We start from the raw sequence: 17096 nt of genomic DNA, 5'->3' as shown, positions 1-17096 counted from the left end.
ATTAAAGCAGAGAAACAGGAAGTGTCAAGTTCAGGGCTGCTAACCACACCCTCTTAATTGGTGAGAGTGAGAGGTAGAGGGCAGGGCAGAGGGTTGCAGGATCGGTCGGATTTGGATGCCTCGTGGTTTCCTCTATCAGTTGTGACTGGCACTTGAATGTTGCGTGTGAAAGAAAGTGATGGTAATGAACCTGGAGTGTGTCTGATGCATAATTAACAGAGAATGAGCATGCTGAACCACAAGCAAAGAGATGATGTGGGTTTAGATTAGTTCATGTTCAGGAGGGTTATATTTGTGCACATTTAAAGGATAATTCCATTTTATTAAAACAGAATGTCTTATTTTCATAGTTTTGGCCATTATTTCTATCAGTTATGATAACATTGTATACTCAATAAAAGGCCCTGATTTTTACATTACATGTCACTTAGCTGACTTACAATTGCTACATATGTCAGAGGCCACACACCTCTGGAGCAACTAGGGGTTAAGTGTCTCGCTCAGGGACACATTGGTTGATGTATCACAGTGGGAATTGAACCCAGATCTCCCACACCAAAGGAATGTGTCATATCCACTGCGCCATCACCACCCACTTTATTGTTATGGGCTATACTCTTGAACAAACGATTTTCTGCCAAAGTTAGAAAAGTCTTTGTTATTTTACATTACTGTAGCAACTTCTGTCTGCGCCGTTTTGTGTGCGCTCTTCTCACTGGTTTAAAGCTGAAAAAAGCTGATGCCATATCAGGATTATGCAACATTTGGTTCAGAAACTGATGACTTTTGTTTTTGGCTTTTTGCTAAAATTGCCAGCCACACTCACTGTCCTTATAAAGCAGATTACCTTTGGTTATAAGCAGCCCCACAATCATGCAGGTTATAAACAAGCCAACAGATTAGCCAGATGATTTATTTGGTAGTAAAACCAAAAGTAAGCACATCAGAAATGTCACTAATAATCTTTCATTGCAAACAAAAACTGTGTCAAACCCTCGATTTGAAAGAAACGTGAGTCAACTTGAGTCCCTCCATACCAAATGGAAGAACTCATGTCGGTACAACACATAACAACACGATGCCTTTATAAATGCAGATAGCGACAGTGGAGAGCTGACAGTTGACAGTTTAGGTCATACTTTTATTGTTTACCTTGTTATGAACCAGAATTACCCTTTAAACACAAGTATTCTCGCCTGATCTCTTTGGCTAACATGCCAGGTTATTTTTTTCAGCCTTAAACTTAGCATGGATAACACTGGATCTGTCAGCCTTGTGGTAATGTTGTCAAAGGGCCAATGTATGTGATGGTTATCTGCACAGATGGCACATTTGGGGCCAGATATCATGACCAGCTAGCTGCACAACACAGCTGCCAAAATGCAATAGAGTACCCACTCACTGTCATGGACCTGTTGTGTTGTAGAACAGGATCCTTGTGGCATTTTAATGGGAATTGGTCCCCCTTGTGATGAAAACAAATCATTTAGCCTGCCCTCATCGCTATATTGATGATGTTTTACGTTCAAGTGACCTCCAGACAGAGTGATGGTTTGAGGCCCTTGCCGTTGACAGGGACTCAGCGACAGAGAGAGGTTAAGTCTGTTATTATGTGCCCTGCATGAAACCCTTGCATCAATATTCATGCTGTTGGGAAACCCTCTAGAGACCAACTGGCCTCTGTGTGGATTTAATCCAATTTACTGAATGCTGCCACTGACAAAACGCCAATCTCTTTCCTCCCCCTAAATAAGTGACCTCAACACAAGGTTCCTGGAATATAAAACACCTCAGCCACACTTTCTCTTTCTTGTTATCACTTTTTTTTATTTTCCCCCAGTACATTGCATCACTCAAACTGGTATTTGCCAACCCGTTCACTAGAATAGGGGGGTGCTCGGTTAATGAGGTGTGGCTGTGATGGGCTGGACAATCGCCTCAACCTTCCCCGTCCAAATGATCACTTGGTAATCGCTAATGAACAGGAAGGTATGTAGAGGAGTCAGAGAACAGACAATGGGAAATAATGAGAATAATGATGATGAGGCCTGAAGGGCAGATAACACAAAGAGACAGAATAGAGAGTGTGAGAGAAAATAGGAAAGATGACCATAAAACTGGTTGTTTTTACGTAAAATACCATACCTTCAGTGGGCCAGAATCTTGAAACCCCTCATGTGATTGGAAAGAGTATTAAAGTACATCATGCTACACTATTTACATTGCAAGGTGCTATATATGGCATCACACATTTCTTACTAAATACAGAAGCATAGAACGTACGTTTTCTGCTCAGAAAAGGATGTGAAAAGGATGTGAAGACCCTGCGAAAGGAGTGGAACCCAACTATGATTTAAAGCTTGCGCTGTGTGTCTGCACAACATTCAGAGAGGATATCTACAAATCCAAGATCTTCAACTTTAATATATATTTCCATTTTCAAAATCAGGTTATCTTTTATAATTAATCGGTTGTGACAATGGTGAGAGCACACCGAGAGTGTTTGATAAAGAGAGTTGTATATCAACGGGTTGCTTCTGTGTAACAGAGTAAGTTTCCTTTTAATAATGAGAGTTTCCTATCTTAATTAAATTTAAAATCAGAATAAGGTTTATTACCAAGTAGGTTTTCATTTGTCTTGGTGTTTGGTGCATACTATTGACATATGAAGGGGAATAAAAATAAAGGCATTTAGATGCAGGAATGACCTGCTAATCCGTTAATTGTGCCTTTATGTTGGAATGAGCAGGGTCAAAGTCATGCCTCTTTGACTGAAGAAATGGCTACTGTGACGTTTTCTGTGATGGTAAAGATTTTTTCTCATTTCTAAAAGAAGTGAAAATGTTCTGACAGGAATTATTTTGATTTATTACACCACCACTTTCAAGCTACCCAGTTCACTTTGCCACAGAGGACTGTGGTGTTCTTAATGCACAGTGCAATCTATAAAAGCTACTGAAGGTCCTCTGTTAGGTATTATGTCAAATTAGCATTTGATTAAATGAATTTTCTGACTAAGCAAACCATGGAGAGCAAACCATAGTCTGAAAATTGAAGAGATGCAAACATCATCCCCCAGGGACATGCAAATAGAATAAGAAAGCACATACTGGCTTTTATTCATTTCTATTGGGTGACAAAGGAAATTGAATTCACTCTGGAAACCATTAAGATTATTTATGACTGCCGTCTTCAGAGGAAACATGATGGTAAAAGAAAGCCCCGTTTGGCTGTACATTTCTGCGCGACCACTAAAGGCCAACGCAGCCAACGCATGAAGCACATCTTGCACACACAGCAGATGATTTTAAATCTCTTTTTCTTCTTGTTTAGTATAAAAATAGATTGTCTTCAGAGCACCATACAGAAAAGACGACTGTGATCTGCTTAGCGCATGCATTCAACCACTGTGTGAGTCAAGGCAGCCAAATCCCAACTGGCCTTGCTCAGTGACATCAGCATCAAATTATCAATACCGCTGTTTAAATTTGGCACTTTCAACACTTTTACAGCACGCTGCTTAATTGATATCTCACTTACATTAAAGCACAGAGACAATGCTGGCAGTGGTGGAAAATGATATGTATATTTACTCAATCATCCATTATCCAGTAATCACAGTTCATGTTGAGTGGGGGGACACAGTCCAAGTGTGGGGTATGTATGTGTGGGGGGAGGGGGGACTTTGATCATCTCCTTGCGCTCCTCTTTGATTGGTTGAGTGTTTTAGAGTGAGGAACAAATGAGTGCTTGTACTGTTGTATTGTACAATGTACTATAATGTATTATAAAACACTCACAGGTGCCATTTTTTTCTACATTACTTCTAATTCCTTTTTTGGTAAAGACCCTAACGACTTGGTTTCATGTCTTTAATATTTCTCAAAAAATGTAATATTCATGACTAAATAAGCAACAAAGGTAAAGTTCAGAAGAAAACATTCTTACTGATAATGCAACACTGAAAAACGCAGCTATTGCGCTTTACCCATTAGAAGCTGATTTAGGAATGCAATTACCTTTTTGTAAATTTCTTAAAGTGCTCATATTATGCTTTTTCCCTTTCCTTTATTGTGTTATTTATCTTTTTTGTGCATGTTATAGGTTTACAAAGTGAAAAAGCCCAAAGTCCACCCCAAAGGGACTTACCATCTTTCAGAGACAACACTGTTCTGGGGAGCTTATTCCCCGGAGTCCTTATGTTTTTTTTCACCCAGCATGTTTCCTTGGATTAAGGTGGCACCAAAATCATGGTTGCAGCTATCACCGTGGTCCTGCTGCACGCTCTGCTATGGCCTGTTACACCCTGCTCAATCTGCGGTGCCCTGCAATGCCCTGCTACGTCCTGCTACGCCCTGCTATGCTCTGCTGTACCCTGCTACGTCCGGCTACGCCCTGCTATGCTCTGCTGTACCCTGCTACGTCCTGTAACTCCCTGCAGTGCCTTGCTATGCCATGAACTACAACAACTACTATTTCTAGTCATAGTTCCTTTATCTTTATTGTGACTAGTATTGCCACTATTCATCACACCCCCAACCGGCACCTTCAGACACCGCCTACCAAAAGCCTGGGTCTGTCCGAGGTTTCTTCCTAAAAGAGAGTTCTTCCTCGCTTGTTGGGTCCTTGTATATTATAGAGTGTGGTCTAGACCTACTAGATCTGTAAAGTGTCTTGAAATAACTCTTGTTATGATTCAATACTATAAAAATGTAATTGTTCACAAACTGCTCCATTGTAGTCCAGCCTTTATTTCCGTGACGAACGTGTGTCACTTTGTAACACACATTATAATGCTTGCCTAGCTGTTATCATGGACAATGCACATTAATCAACATTTCTGTAAATGCGCCAGTGTTAGCCAGTCAGCTAATTTTCATCTGTAGTCCTAGTTACCTAGCATGCATGTCTTTATGGTGGGAGGAAACTGGAGCACCTGAAGGAAACACAGGGAGAACACGCAAACTCCACACAGACAGGCCCTGCCCGGACTGGGGATTGAACTCTGCCCAGACCAGTGATTGAACTCTGCAGTGCCAACTTGCTGTGAGGCAGGAGTGCTACCAACTGAGCCACTGTGCATGCCCTCATATTTTGCAACTGACTAGCTAGCAGTGCTTATCTAGGTACTGCGCATGTGCGACTCCCAACAAAGATGGTACAGAGGTGAGATGTTTCACTCTGTAGCTAAAACAGAGAGCTCAACACACAGGGTGAAAAGAGGAGCTGCAGCAATGTGTTTTTTGAAAATTAAACCATGTAAACCTATTCTAGTACAACCTTTAAATACAATTATGAACCCGAAAATGAGTATAATATGAGCACTTTAATAAAGGCCCTTACCTCATATGCGTACACTTATCTCCTACAAATTTCAACTGCTCTTCATTAGCTCTTTGAAGCCCAAAAGATTCTGAGCCAGCACGGTCTACTAGTTGATCTAAACATTAAATTTACAAACATGAAAAGGTCAACAAGTTCTAATACAGCTTAGAAAAATACCAGTTAAGCCCTGTTCTTATTTTATTTTACCCTTTATGCACTGTGTATAGCACACAAAAGGGCTATGGTAAAGCATAGACTTTTAATGTATTCATACATCAGGTCTTTTTTTTTTTTTTACTTTAATGTATTTTATATGCAGTGTTGCTCTGACATATAATCAGACTGGCTCTAAACATATCATTTCCATATCCAGAAAATGGATGTGCAGATAGAGAAATCAACATTAGTGCTCCGTGAACAGCGTATGCCTCATTTGTTTTCGCAATTACGTCAAAGTTGTTTCAAAATCAATGCTGAGAACACTTTGCTGGGAATGATGGATGCCTTGTGTGCCTAATTATTTTCCACTTTAGGATATGTCTGGCATTCTTTTTATCTCTGACCTTTTTTGTAGTTCCAGGGTGAAGAGACAGCATTTCAAAATCATTTTTCAATGAGACATTTGTGTCATCACTTTGGAACAAAACACCATTTCAGACCGGGTAAAGAGAAAACTGCGGGTCATACGTTGCCCAAGCAGTCATCTAACTTTTTACTTTGAAAGGCTTTCACATTATGTCACCCACCCTGCAGGGTTTGTAAATGGTGTGTAATTTGGCAGGGCACATATCAACCAACACAACCCCTTCACTGCCTTCAGAAATATAACTATCACCCCCGCCAAAACAACTTTGATCTGAGAATAATTGTCAGACTAAATTGCTGTTCCTTTCCTGCTGCTATTTTGGTGATGGAACAATCCACAAAAGCTTCTCCCAAAAACCAAAACTGATGGTGCATAATGGCCACAAGCAAATATACAGTACATGCAATGGGACACTGAGGAAAGATGATGTTAAACTAACTGGAAGGAGATAACATATTTGGTTAACATGTGTTGCTCAGGTGCTCAGAGAACCGTTTCCCACGTCTCAGTGATATTAGGCAAAGAGCCAGCCAGACGTTGATGGTGGAGCACAGGGACAGTTTGGGTGCAGGAGGAGCACTTTCACCAGCCAGAATCTGACTTCAATGGAGGCTGTAATGTTAATCATGTGAAATAAAAATCCTCAACGTAGGAAAGTGTAAACTTTAAGTTCAGATACCAAAATACCAAGTAGACAAAAGGTAACATAATGAACACATATTCACCTATTGAAAATACAGTTTTCATGGCCCCCATTCCTCATGCTTCACAAACATAGATGCCTACATCTCCTCCAATCTTGGTCTGAACTAGGTTAATGAGTGCTAATGAGGACAGAGACAAACAACCCAATTATCCTATGTACCATAGTGTCTTCAGACTATGTCTTGCAAATTATCACACCCTTAGAAAACACAATAAATATTATTTTCTTCAGAAAAATAGTAACTGATGTATTTTCTCTATATTTATGTCAGATATTTAGGGACTCTGTGATTTTTTTTTCCAGTTTTATTGTTTGATGGCATTAAGTATGGTCTCTTCTTAAGTAGTAGTTAGTAGTTAATGTGAAATTCTTCCACTTACTAGCTTTTTCAGGAGATTTCTACCACATGACAACTGGGTATACGCCATCCACTGAGGAATACTGTGAGGTGTGTCTGAAAGCTCCAGAAAAACCTCGTGAGTGGACCTTGAGTCAAACAACTTTTACTCATTGCCAATTTTTGAGGAACATTTCAAATTTTGAATTATTTGTTTGTTTATTAGGGCTACTGTGATCTTTTGGGTCTGGTGTTCACAGACGACTGCTGTTATCCGTTTTCCGGTGTTCATTCAGTCTCTCTCTCTCACACACACACACACACACACACACACACACACAGTTTTAGTCATTGTATTCATTAAAGCCTATCAAGTGTGAAGAACTGCACTCTGCAATTCACTTCACTCCATGGTACATTGCACCCATGGGAATATTTACACCTACTACAATCTGCAACACAGGAAATGATGTGCATCTGCCTTCAATTTAAAAGTACAGTCTATTTAAAGATGAAGAAAAGTAAGTAAGCATTCAAGTCAGGTTAATATAGCGGAACTCCCTGAAGAAACAATGCTTGTTGTAGTTATTAACAAACCCCTATTGTCATTTACGCTTCAAAATCAGATAAGCGTGTTGCAGTCTGAATAAAACGCAGTGGGATTTGTTTTGAAAGTAACAACCGGAAATTATTTTATACCGTTTGCCAACTTGACAGTAGGCTAGCATAGAGCATGCTGTGACTGTTGGGGCAGGTGACAACCACTCATCGTTGGCTGGCAGACGTTCGGTACAGTACGAGAGCAGCGTCTTTTCTACCGCAGCGCAACGTAACAGCCGAGAAAAGTCCCCGATTTGAAGGATTTATTTCAGACTGAAAGACTTTATCTTCGGTGGGATTGTTTAATCTTAAAAATCAGCGACAGAGGACAATGTTTCTCCTGCAGTACACCGGTAGGCTGGTCTAACTAACCTCACAGCATCACACGTTAACGTTACACAGAAAGATACATTGTAGCCTATTTCTATGTCGATATCCGGTAAATACTGACTTTATAGAAACTTCGTCGCTTTATATGGCATTTTTCCTCTGTTCCCCGGGAAGGAACCCAACAGTTTATTTTGTTATAACGTGACGGTTGTATTTTAGCAAGCATTGTAATAAAATTTCTGTTTCATAAATAATTTATTGTTGTAAAGTTGGACAGTATCCGTTGTTGCACTGTTGTTCTCAATAATCTCTTAATTCAGCGCACTTAAAATCATCCCTATTGACTATAATATTAGCCTACAATACTGACATTTCTACAGTCATTTACCATGTGTTTTAATAAATCTTGAGTAGCCAAACACCACCTTACCCTGACTTAATTCGTGATATTTAAAATGCGATTTTTCTCTGGTAAAGGCTATATTTAAACTTGCTCCATGAACCCTCTAAAACTTTATGACAGGATTAGTTTACTAATGAAATCCATCCTGCTCATTTGACTTTATAATGTCGATTCCCTTATCTCTTTTCACATCCTGTGAGCAACCGGGGAACATGGGGAAGTGTGAACTGTTGAAAAACCATTTGATTTGGCTTGGATATGGATAAATAAGTTAACTTTATCAGACTCTCCAGCCACAAATCTGATAGGCGTGCATGGCTGAGTGATCCCCAGCTTTCCCTTTTTTTTTTGGGACACTCCAATTTCTTGAAAACAAGTATCCTACAAGATAATTCTTTCACTACGTAGGCTAGCAATGGGCATTGAGAAACAATTATTTCTGGGGAGGAACACTGTTGGCCTCCAGAGCACACTTTGGAAACTACTGAGCTCAGCATTTAGATGCCTGCTGGATTAAAGTAATCTAGGTTTTAAGTGGAGTGCCACTGACTTTGTATTTTCCTTGCATTTATTTTCTAATTTCTTTGTAATCCTTTAACTGTAGTCAAATTAAAGAGTTTACCACGGTCACTGAGCAATTGGAGAATCATACAATCCAAAAACACTTTGCTCACCGTTTAAGCTGCCTCCAGTTTATTTAGCTATGATTCATTAAGTACTTACTCCATGTCTCTTACAGCCAGTCTAATGATGGATAAGTGTTCATAATTTTATGATTATTTCCCCCAGTAACTAGCAAGCGTAAGTGTTGAGAATAGTATGCAAGCAAACATTTTCTGAGGGAAAAGCTCTGTACACACAGCTGTGCAGTTAAGTCAGTCATCCTGCTGACCTGTTGTATGCTATGCTGTATTTTTACAAGATTATATTTTTAGGGCTTTTATTGCCTTCATTAGAGCAGCTGAAGAATGACAGGACAGAGGGGAGAGAGAGGGGATTACAGGGGTTGGATTTGATCCCAGGCCACTGCCAAAGACTGAGCCTACATGGGGCTCTACCAGGTGAGCTAGAGGTCGCCCCTTTGATACTGTATTTAGCAGATACATGTTTCATTATGATAAGGATGATAAGTTCTACTAAGCCTGGGGAAACAATATAGTGTCTTCTGTGGCTCTGGGGGAGCTTTGTCAAATCAGGGATAGCTCACCTTTGGCTTGGACTGGAGACTATGTTTTTATCAGAAAGCCTGCATTACTAACTGGGGGAATGGAGTATGAAAGACACTGTCCTTTACCAGGCAGGTAGCGTGTTATGAAAATATGCTACCGATTGCATTATGGGAAATGTATGATCCAGTATCTGTACTAACGACTAAAAGTCGGGCTATATCGGCCTATGCTGCTTTGATTTAGATCTTTTTATGTGTCTTTTGCAAGTCATCCAACTTTAGAGGTGCACTACTACATTGGTGGAGTAGCTGTTTAATTGTGTAGTCTATAAAGTGTCAGAAAATGGTGGAAAAGGCCCAGCCCCCATGGTGACAATTGTCTGACAAACTGTCCAGAACCCAAAGATGTTCACTATAATATCAAACAAAGAAAAGAAGTCATTTATTTGGGCATATTTTTTTTATTTTTTATTGTTGCCTATTAATTTTCTGTAGATTGGCTACAAGATTAATTGACTAATCATTTTAGCTACATTCAGATTGAAAAATAAATGCTGAATACATCAAAGCAAAGTTGTGTTTAACTTCAACCCTGTCATCAGTTCACATCAGGGAAAAGCAGTTCAAGTAATTTCTAAAACCGTTGTCTTATGTTAATGTTTCCTGACTCCTCTAGCGATGGAACAAAGTCTTCCCCACTCCCCAGAATGTGATGGGCGACATCCTGGCATCCATCACTGTAAGTGGAGGCTGAGTGGCCTCAGGAGTGACCATGGTTGAGTTAAGGTCTATCATTCCCTGTGACAGCCATTTACCTCCACCCTGCACCGATCCTCTCTCTGATCAATGAGCAGGACATTGTTGAATTGCCTTTAGAAGGGAGGGGTTTACAGAAATACAGAGAGAGAGCGAGAGATTGAAAGAGAGAGAGAGAGAGAGAGAGAGAGAGAGAGAGAGAGACAAACTACTGGATCTGCTTTGTTTTGCTTTTGCAGTGGCCCCAGGATAATGGTGCTAGTATAGCTAAATTGAAGCACAACTGAAGCAGAGTGAGATATTGTAGTGTGGAGAGAGATGTCAGCTTTAAGTAAATCTCACTTTTAAATGAGTAAAACGTAAGCTCAGTTTTGCTAACAATTCAGCAGTAAGTGTGCATCTAGTAAAACATGGCTATGAGGAAAAGAGGCAGCACAATGAAATGTGAAAATATGAGTCAGAGATAAAGGAAGCTCCCCTTCTGTGAGTACCGCTGGCAATATCACTTTTTGAGAATGGAGGATTCAGGAGAGTGCGCCGCTGAAAGGCAGAGAGTCTTTCTGTGGGCCAGTCTATGAGGAGTTTTGCCAGTGCTGTTATCAAGAGCCAAAGGGTGAAGCTAAATAAATGATGCTTTCAGATGGTGTGCTTTAGACCGTATTACTTTTTCTTATGGTCTCCAATGAGTTTCTTAAAGACACAGATAAGCCACGTCTTGTCACTGTGTATGACTATTGTAGCAATTTGTTTGTTTTAGCTTCAACATAGTAGAGCTGGTATAAAGATGTGTTCAAGATCTCTGTCAAATTACCCCCCCCCCCCCACACACACACACACACACACACACACACACACACACACTCTGAGTTTCATGTGGGGCATTCGTACGGGATAAGCGAAACCTGCTTTTACTCGAATTTACTAACATATCTGTACCTGAGAGTTGGGTACCTGGAAGCGTGCGGAGGACGGCCAGGACGAGGCTGCTGCACCGCACTTAGGTCAGGGTTCCGTATCTTTTGGGGCCAGGTCAGGGAGAGGTTACCAAAGGCGCATACCCTTTCCCTGCCATGATGGCACCCACACAGCATCACAGTCAGCCCTCGGACGAAGCCGTGTGGAGCGTTTTGACTCGGCGACAGAGGTCTCCGGTCGAGCAGTGGTCCAGAGTAGGTTGGCCATGAAAGGCGGCGTCTGCAGCCCCCCGCAATCCCATATCCGTCTTCGCAAGAGGGATAAAAAGGCGCACAGGAAACAAAAACCTTGAAAAAATGACCCCGCCAAATCCCAGACATGTCGATTCACACGGGACTAATATTATCACAGAACCTCAGTGTTTGGCGAAATATGGTAGGTCGTTTGCAGGGGAATTTTAACTTGACAAATTACGGACATGGCCAATTTGCACGCGATTAAGATCACAGACAACCTCTATGATTATTACAAATGACTAGAGGTCACCAGGTAATAAATCCCATGTGAATAGGGCTTTGGTCAACCTGAAATGTTGACTGGTGTATGGTCACCATACGGTTATTGCTTTTCTCTTACTTTCTATTACTTTCTATGCTCTCTCAGTGGGTTTCCCCCTCAAGGCGGAGGGTAATTATTTAAAGCAGTATCTGAGGAATACTGTATCTCAGAACCTTCATCAAATTTGCTTCTCGAGAATACATTTTCATAATGCATTTTATACATGTGAAGCCAGCATTGATACATGCAGTTTGAACCCCTTTTGCATCCAAAGACATACTTCTCTTTTGAGCAGGCAACCTGACAAGGAGCTTATGAGAGTCCCTAAACAGCTTCTTATCCAAGTCTTCGTTTCAGAAAGACAATGATAGATGTGCCTTCCTGCAAAAACAGGTGAAAGAAAACATGTTTATTTTGGTTGAGGCAGTAAAGCATGTTCATGGCTTGTTTGGCACTAAATGAGTTTTTAATCTTCACTCTGCACCACTTGTATTTGCGCACCTCATGCACGTCTGTTGTTACACCCACAAAAGCAATTGTTTGGAAAATTGTGTTTTTTTTTTTTTCAACTTGTAGGGTAGTGTAATGTCCTTGTTACACTGAGAGAGACACGTTTACATCATAATTTGGTGCATAATGTTGCTTTTCCACAAGTACTACCACTGCAGTAAACAGCTGTGCTATTGAGCGCTGTCATTGTGCATTCACACTGCTGGCAACATTGTTGATGGGTTGCTCTTTCCTGGCTGACTGTGGGCGGTGTGAGAGGCTTTGATTGCATCTATGTTGTGGTCTCATGTAGTTTCAAAGTTTTCAACAAGTACTGTAAATCATGTAGTTGTCCTTGTTTTCGCTTTAACCCACATGGTACATTGTGGTAGGGTGCCATAGATAATGGTGCTAATTAGTTTGGAAATTAACTGACATGCTCAATTATTAATGAAGGCAAGTTGGCAACCGTTCTCTAGACATTGTATTGTAGTCATTGCCACCTGTATTCTTGCAGTCTAGAAATAACGGGCTAGCAGAAAGCTGTAGGAAAGCGCTGTAATCAACTTCATGAAAAAAGTCACCACAGAAGGAAGCACAGACATCTGCTGATTGCAGATACACATTTAAAAGGTAGCTGTGGACAAGATTTCTGGGCTAACACGCTGATTTTGACCAGGTTTCTGAGCTCTGCCTAATCATGTGAAGGCAATGTAACTGCCACCATCACAAAGTCTCAAAATGTAACCAATTATAATGAATGAATGGAGCTTTTTTACTTTGTACTAGTTGAGCATGTGGAAGCCTTTTTTTTTTTTAGCCTGTCTAAAGCCTTTTTAAGGATGCTATGAAAAAGAATAATGTCTATACTTCACCAATTGTCACGCTTTCCCAGTGGAAATTATATGCAAATATGGAGACACTAAAGTAAATAGACGCAATATATTATGCTGCAGCAATTGCTTTTGTGAAGTGTGATTTGACAGTCCTTTGGAGCATCAATAAATGGTAGAATAGTTTTTATTTGGACAAACTGGGAATTCTTCCACTCCCCAGAAATTTAAAACATCGTCTTTTATTGACTGGCAAGTTATTTATCAAACGACTGAATAAGTAAGAATAAATAATGAAAGCAATAATGAAAAGTGAAATATTCAGATGAATAGCTCTGAGGGGCCGTACAATACAACAACAGTTGTTGCTACCCCAGTGTATTATAATTAGAGAAATTGCTGCATGGGTAGAATTGTAAATGTTTAAATTCATTCCCACTGTGGATCTTAATGCTGTTTTAATACTTTTCTGTATTTCCAAATTACATTTAACAGTTCTAATAAATGTTACCCTTTGTAAAACATGTTCATTTTGAATTGTTGCTGTACTGGACTGCATCATATTAAAAGGTGTATGCAGTATTTTCTTTTACATACTGTATACAGCAGAGCAAAGATATTATAAAGTCATATAAATAATATAATGCAGTTCAGTATAGCCCTTTTTCACAGCAGACATTTTGACTTGTCTTAGTAGGAAAAGCACAGCTGAAATTGATAACCTTAATGATAGCTCAGTTCCATCAAGTGTCCCAGTAAGCTATTTCAGTGAGTCAGCATGAACAATACCAGGGCCTCTCCTAAGTGGAATGCAGCCATCATTAATGGTTTTGAATACGCCTGTGCTTTTCCTTCTATGACATGGCAACATGTCTGCTGTGAAAAAGGTCTATAGCAAAACTATAACAGTACCATAAAAATAAATCAGCACCTTTGTGACACATTTTGCTCAGTGTATTTTCTCAGTTTTCAGCTCTTCTCAATCTATAATCAAAAAGCCAGTATAGAAAACCTGAGGAAATTACAAAGCTTGAAAGAGATATTGCAAATCTTCATCTGTTTGCTTGATGTTTCTGACAGTATGGGTATGTAAGATTTCCTTGCAGCTTTTATACCTCTAAATCACTGTCCACCTCTTTCCTCCAAATTATTTAAAATTGGGATGTCATCTTACTATAAAAAATAGCTATATCTGTGAAAAATGGCACCAGAAATGTTGGCACAAAAATGGCAACAAGGTTGGATTAGATTGTTGTAGCTGTACAGGTTGTAAAGTCAATAGGCCTGCACGATATTGGAAAAAACTTACATTGCGATATTTTTTTTCCCTGTGATATATATTGCGATATGAAAAAAGACTAATTTTTACAAGAGGACATAAATAGCCCTATTTAGAAATACTAAATCATTCTCAACTACTGAGGTGATTTTGTAGAGGAGTGCATCTACAAAGAAAATAAAAATGAAAATTTTCTTATGTGAACCAGTTTTTGTTGAACTTTAATGCTTTACGAAAACCAAAGCAAGTAAGCGCTGTGATTACTCTTCTGAAGGGATTTTGGAGAGGGAAATTAGGAAGAAATACACTGGTTGACTGACATGACACCATTGCAGAGGGTGAGGCTGCAGCTCTGTTCCCCCCGTGACTGAAGCTTACACACACACACACACACACACACACACACACAAACACACAACACACACGGTGGATGCAGGAGAAAAAGGAGATGAGACGACACGATGACCTAAATTGAGGACAGCTACGCTCGTTATTATAAGTGCAATGATAAGTTAAAGTCAGTACTTTATCAAACCGTATGAATGTGTGTCCCAGGCCAGGATAGGAAAATAACTAGCAATGTAAAGATCAACAAGCCACTGACACATATGTTCAAATTTGATTCATTCAATAAATTATTATTTTTTGTCTTAAATCCACCAGCCATTTTCATATTATACCAACATTTATAGCATCCTGAGCCTTTTTGGTAAGATTACTAGGAAATCTCAGCCCAGAGTAATTTTATTCTCCCCAAAACAAGTTTCCTTTTTATTTTTAAAAAACTAAAAAAAAAAAAAAAAAATCGCAACTTTCACTGTCTCCTGCAACTTCATTGCAGCAAACGTACAAAAGACATTGCATCTTTTATCACATTTTTTTTTACAAAAGCTCCTGCGAAATCAGGCATTTTGGGACGCAACAATCTATAAAAAAGGCTGTGAAATCCTGGAGGGAGTGGTATACAAACAAGCATATGGCAAGTTGAAGGTCATCTGCAGGACTGTGTGTGTGTGTGTGTGTGTGTGTGTGTGTGTTTGTGTTTCAGTTTCTTTATAAAAGGGACAATGTGCAATTAAAACATGAATGTGAACATTTAATGCATTGCACCAGAGTTAGCCTTTGGCTAATTTACATCTGCAGTCCCTCGAAAAACACAAATACAACATTTTAAAAATTGAAACATCGCTTAATGAGTAAAAAAAACAAACATGTAACAAATAACAATATTTTACATTTCATATCTCACACACACACACACACACACACACACACACAGTCAGCCGCGTTCGAGAGACAAGCAATACCAACAGTTGTGAGGAATGATTAACTAACAGTTACTGTTTGTATTTTATGGTCTGCAGTATTGATTTTTTTTAGATTAGCTTTGAAGCTACTAAACAAACCACAGCTTTTTACATTGTCCGGGATAGTATTCCATTGGTTAAGGGCTTTGAAAGAGAAAGCTGCCTGCCCAAAGGCTGAAGAACGAAAGGGTACATTGCAGTTATGTATGGAAGCTATTCTAGTAGACCTTACAGAACCAGCCGCACAGTAAGTGACAAATTTGCACAAACAGGTAGGAGCCAAGCCATTTCGGATTTTGTAGACTGTACACAAATGAAACACTCTAAAATGTTCAAAAGTAAGTAAATTGTTTGTATAGTATCCCACAATGGTGATACCTTTAATGGCTTTTTGTCGAATACTTTCAAAACCTGTTTGTACAAGGATTCTAAGGACTTTATTGTTGTTGGACTTGCCTGCCCCCAACAGGTAATACAGTATGAAATGTGCGAGAAAATGAGAGCATGGAGAAATGTCTTTGCAGCCTCTGTAGAAAGAGAAGATCTAATCTGTCTAAAATTTGCCATGTATTTAATAATATTAGTCATTTTCTAAATATGTTTTTTGAAATTGAGATTTGAGTCCAGTACAACACCTAGATATTTAAATTCAGTGACAGTCTCAATTTGTTCACCCTTAATACACATGTTTACATCTGCAGTGTGAAGCTTGGTTTTGGAAAAGAACATGCCTTTTGTTTTGCTTACTTTTAAGGTGAGGCAAGATTGATCTAGCCATTCGACCACTCCATCCAGGGCACTAGCTAGTTTCTCAGCTGCCAGCTGATCTGATTTAGCATGTGTATATAGAACAGTGTCGTCGGCGTATAGTTGTACCTCTACTCCATGACAATACTGTGGAAGGTCATTGATGTAAAGACTAAAAAGTAAAAAGTGTGTGTGTGTGTGTGTGTGTGGAAGCTCCGCTCTCTGTCAACATGCAGAGAGGACATAAGCTTGTGCTTACGCGCTCTCAGGTACCAACATTTGGCACCATTTGGTTTTACGTGAATATCGGTAATACCGACGTGATTCGGTCGGTACAGGGTTCGGTACCCAACCCTAACTCCATGGTGCCTTCAGGTACACGTCATTAAACTAATGGTGCATTCAATCATGGTGCATCCCTGTAGAAAAAAAAGGTTTAAATCGAAAATGTAATCAAATTGTGACCTTAAAGTTGCGAGTCAAATCGTGAATCGTGGAATTGAAGAATCGTGACACCCTTAGTATGCAAACAATCCCTTTGGAGTTTGAAGTGTTCTGATTCAAAATAGTGATAGAAGACAGAATAGAAAAGGCAACTTTATGACAAGAACACATTGGAGTTTGGTAAAAAAAAAAAAAAAAAGGGGAAAGGTGGAAATAGAGATATGAGTAGATGGAAGAAGCTGGATGCAGGTTTAGACTCTTCAACAGGGAGCAGCTCTGTGATTACACCTCAGGAGATTTTTCATTTCTGTTC

At 39.6% G+C, this 17096-nt stretch overlaps 1 protein-coding gene across 1 annotated transcript in view; it reads left to right on the top strand.

Annotated features, from left to right (window-relative positions):
• Positions 1 to 7739: 7739 nt before the first annotated feature.
• The window catches only part of LOC144524170 (ecto-NOX disulfide-thiol exchanger 2-like), a 184358-nt gene continuing 175001 nt past the window's right edge, over positions 7740 to 17096 (top strand). The window contains exons 1-2 of the mRNA XM_078260239.1: positions 7740 to 7907; positions 10132 to 10194. Coding sequence (XP_078116365.1) covers positions 7886 to 7907; positions 10132 to 10194 — 85 coding nt within the window. The 5' untranslated portion in view covers positions 7740 to 7885. The remainder of the gene's footprint in view (positions 7908 to 10131; positions 10195 to 17096) is intronic.

This window comes from Sander vitreus, chromosome 10 (assembly GCF_031162955.1).
Source record: "Sander vitreus isolate 19-12246 chromosome 10, sanVit1, whole genome shotgun sequence".
NCBI classification, from domain to species: Eukaryota; Metazoa; Chordata; class Actinopteri; order Perciformes; family Percidae; genus Sander; species Sander vitreus.
Note: the sequence above shows the minus strand (reverse complement) of the source record. Positions and strands in the feature narration are given on the sequence as shown.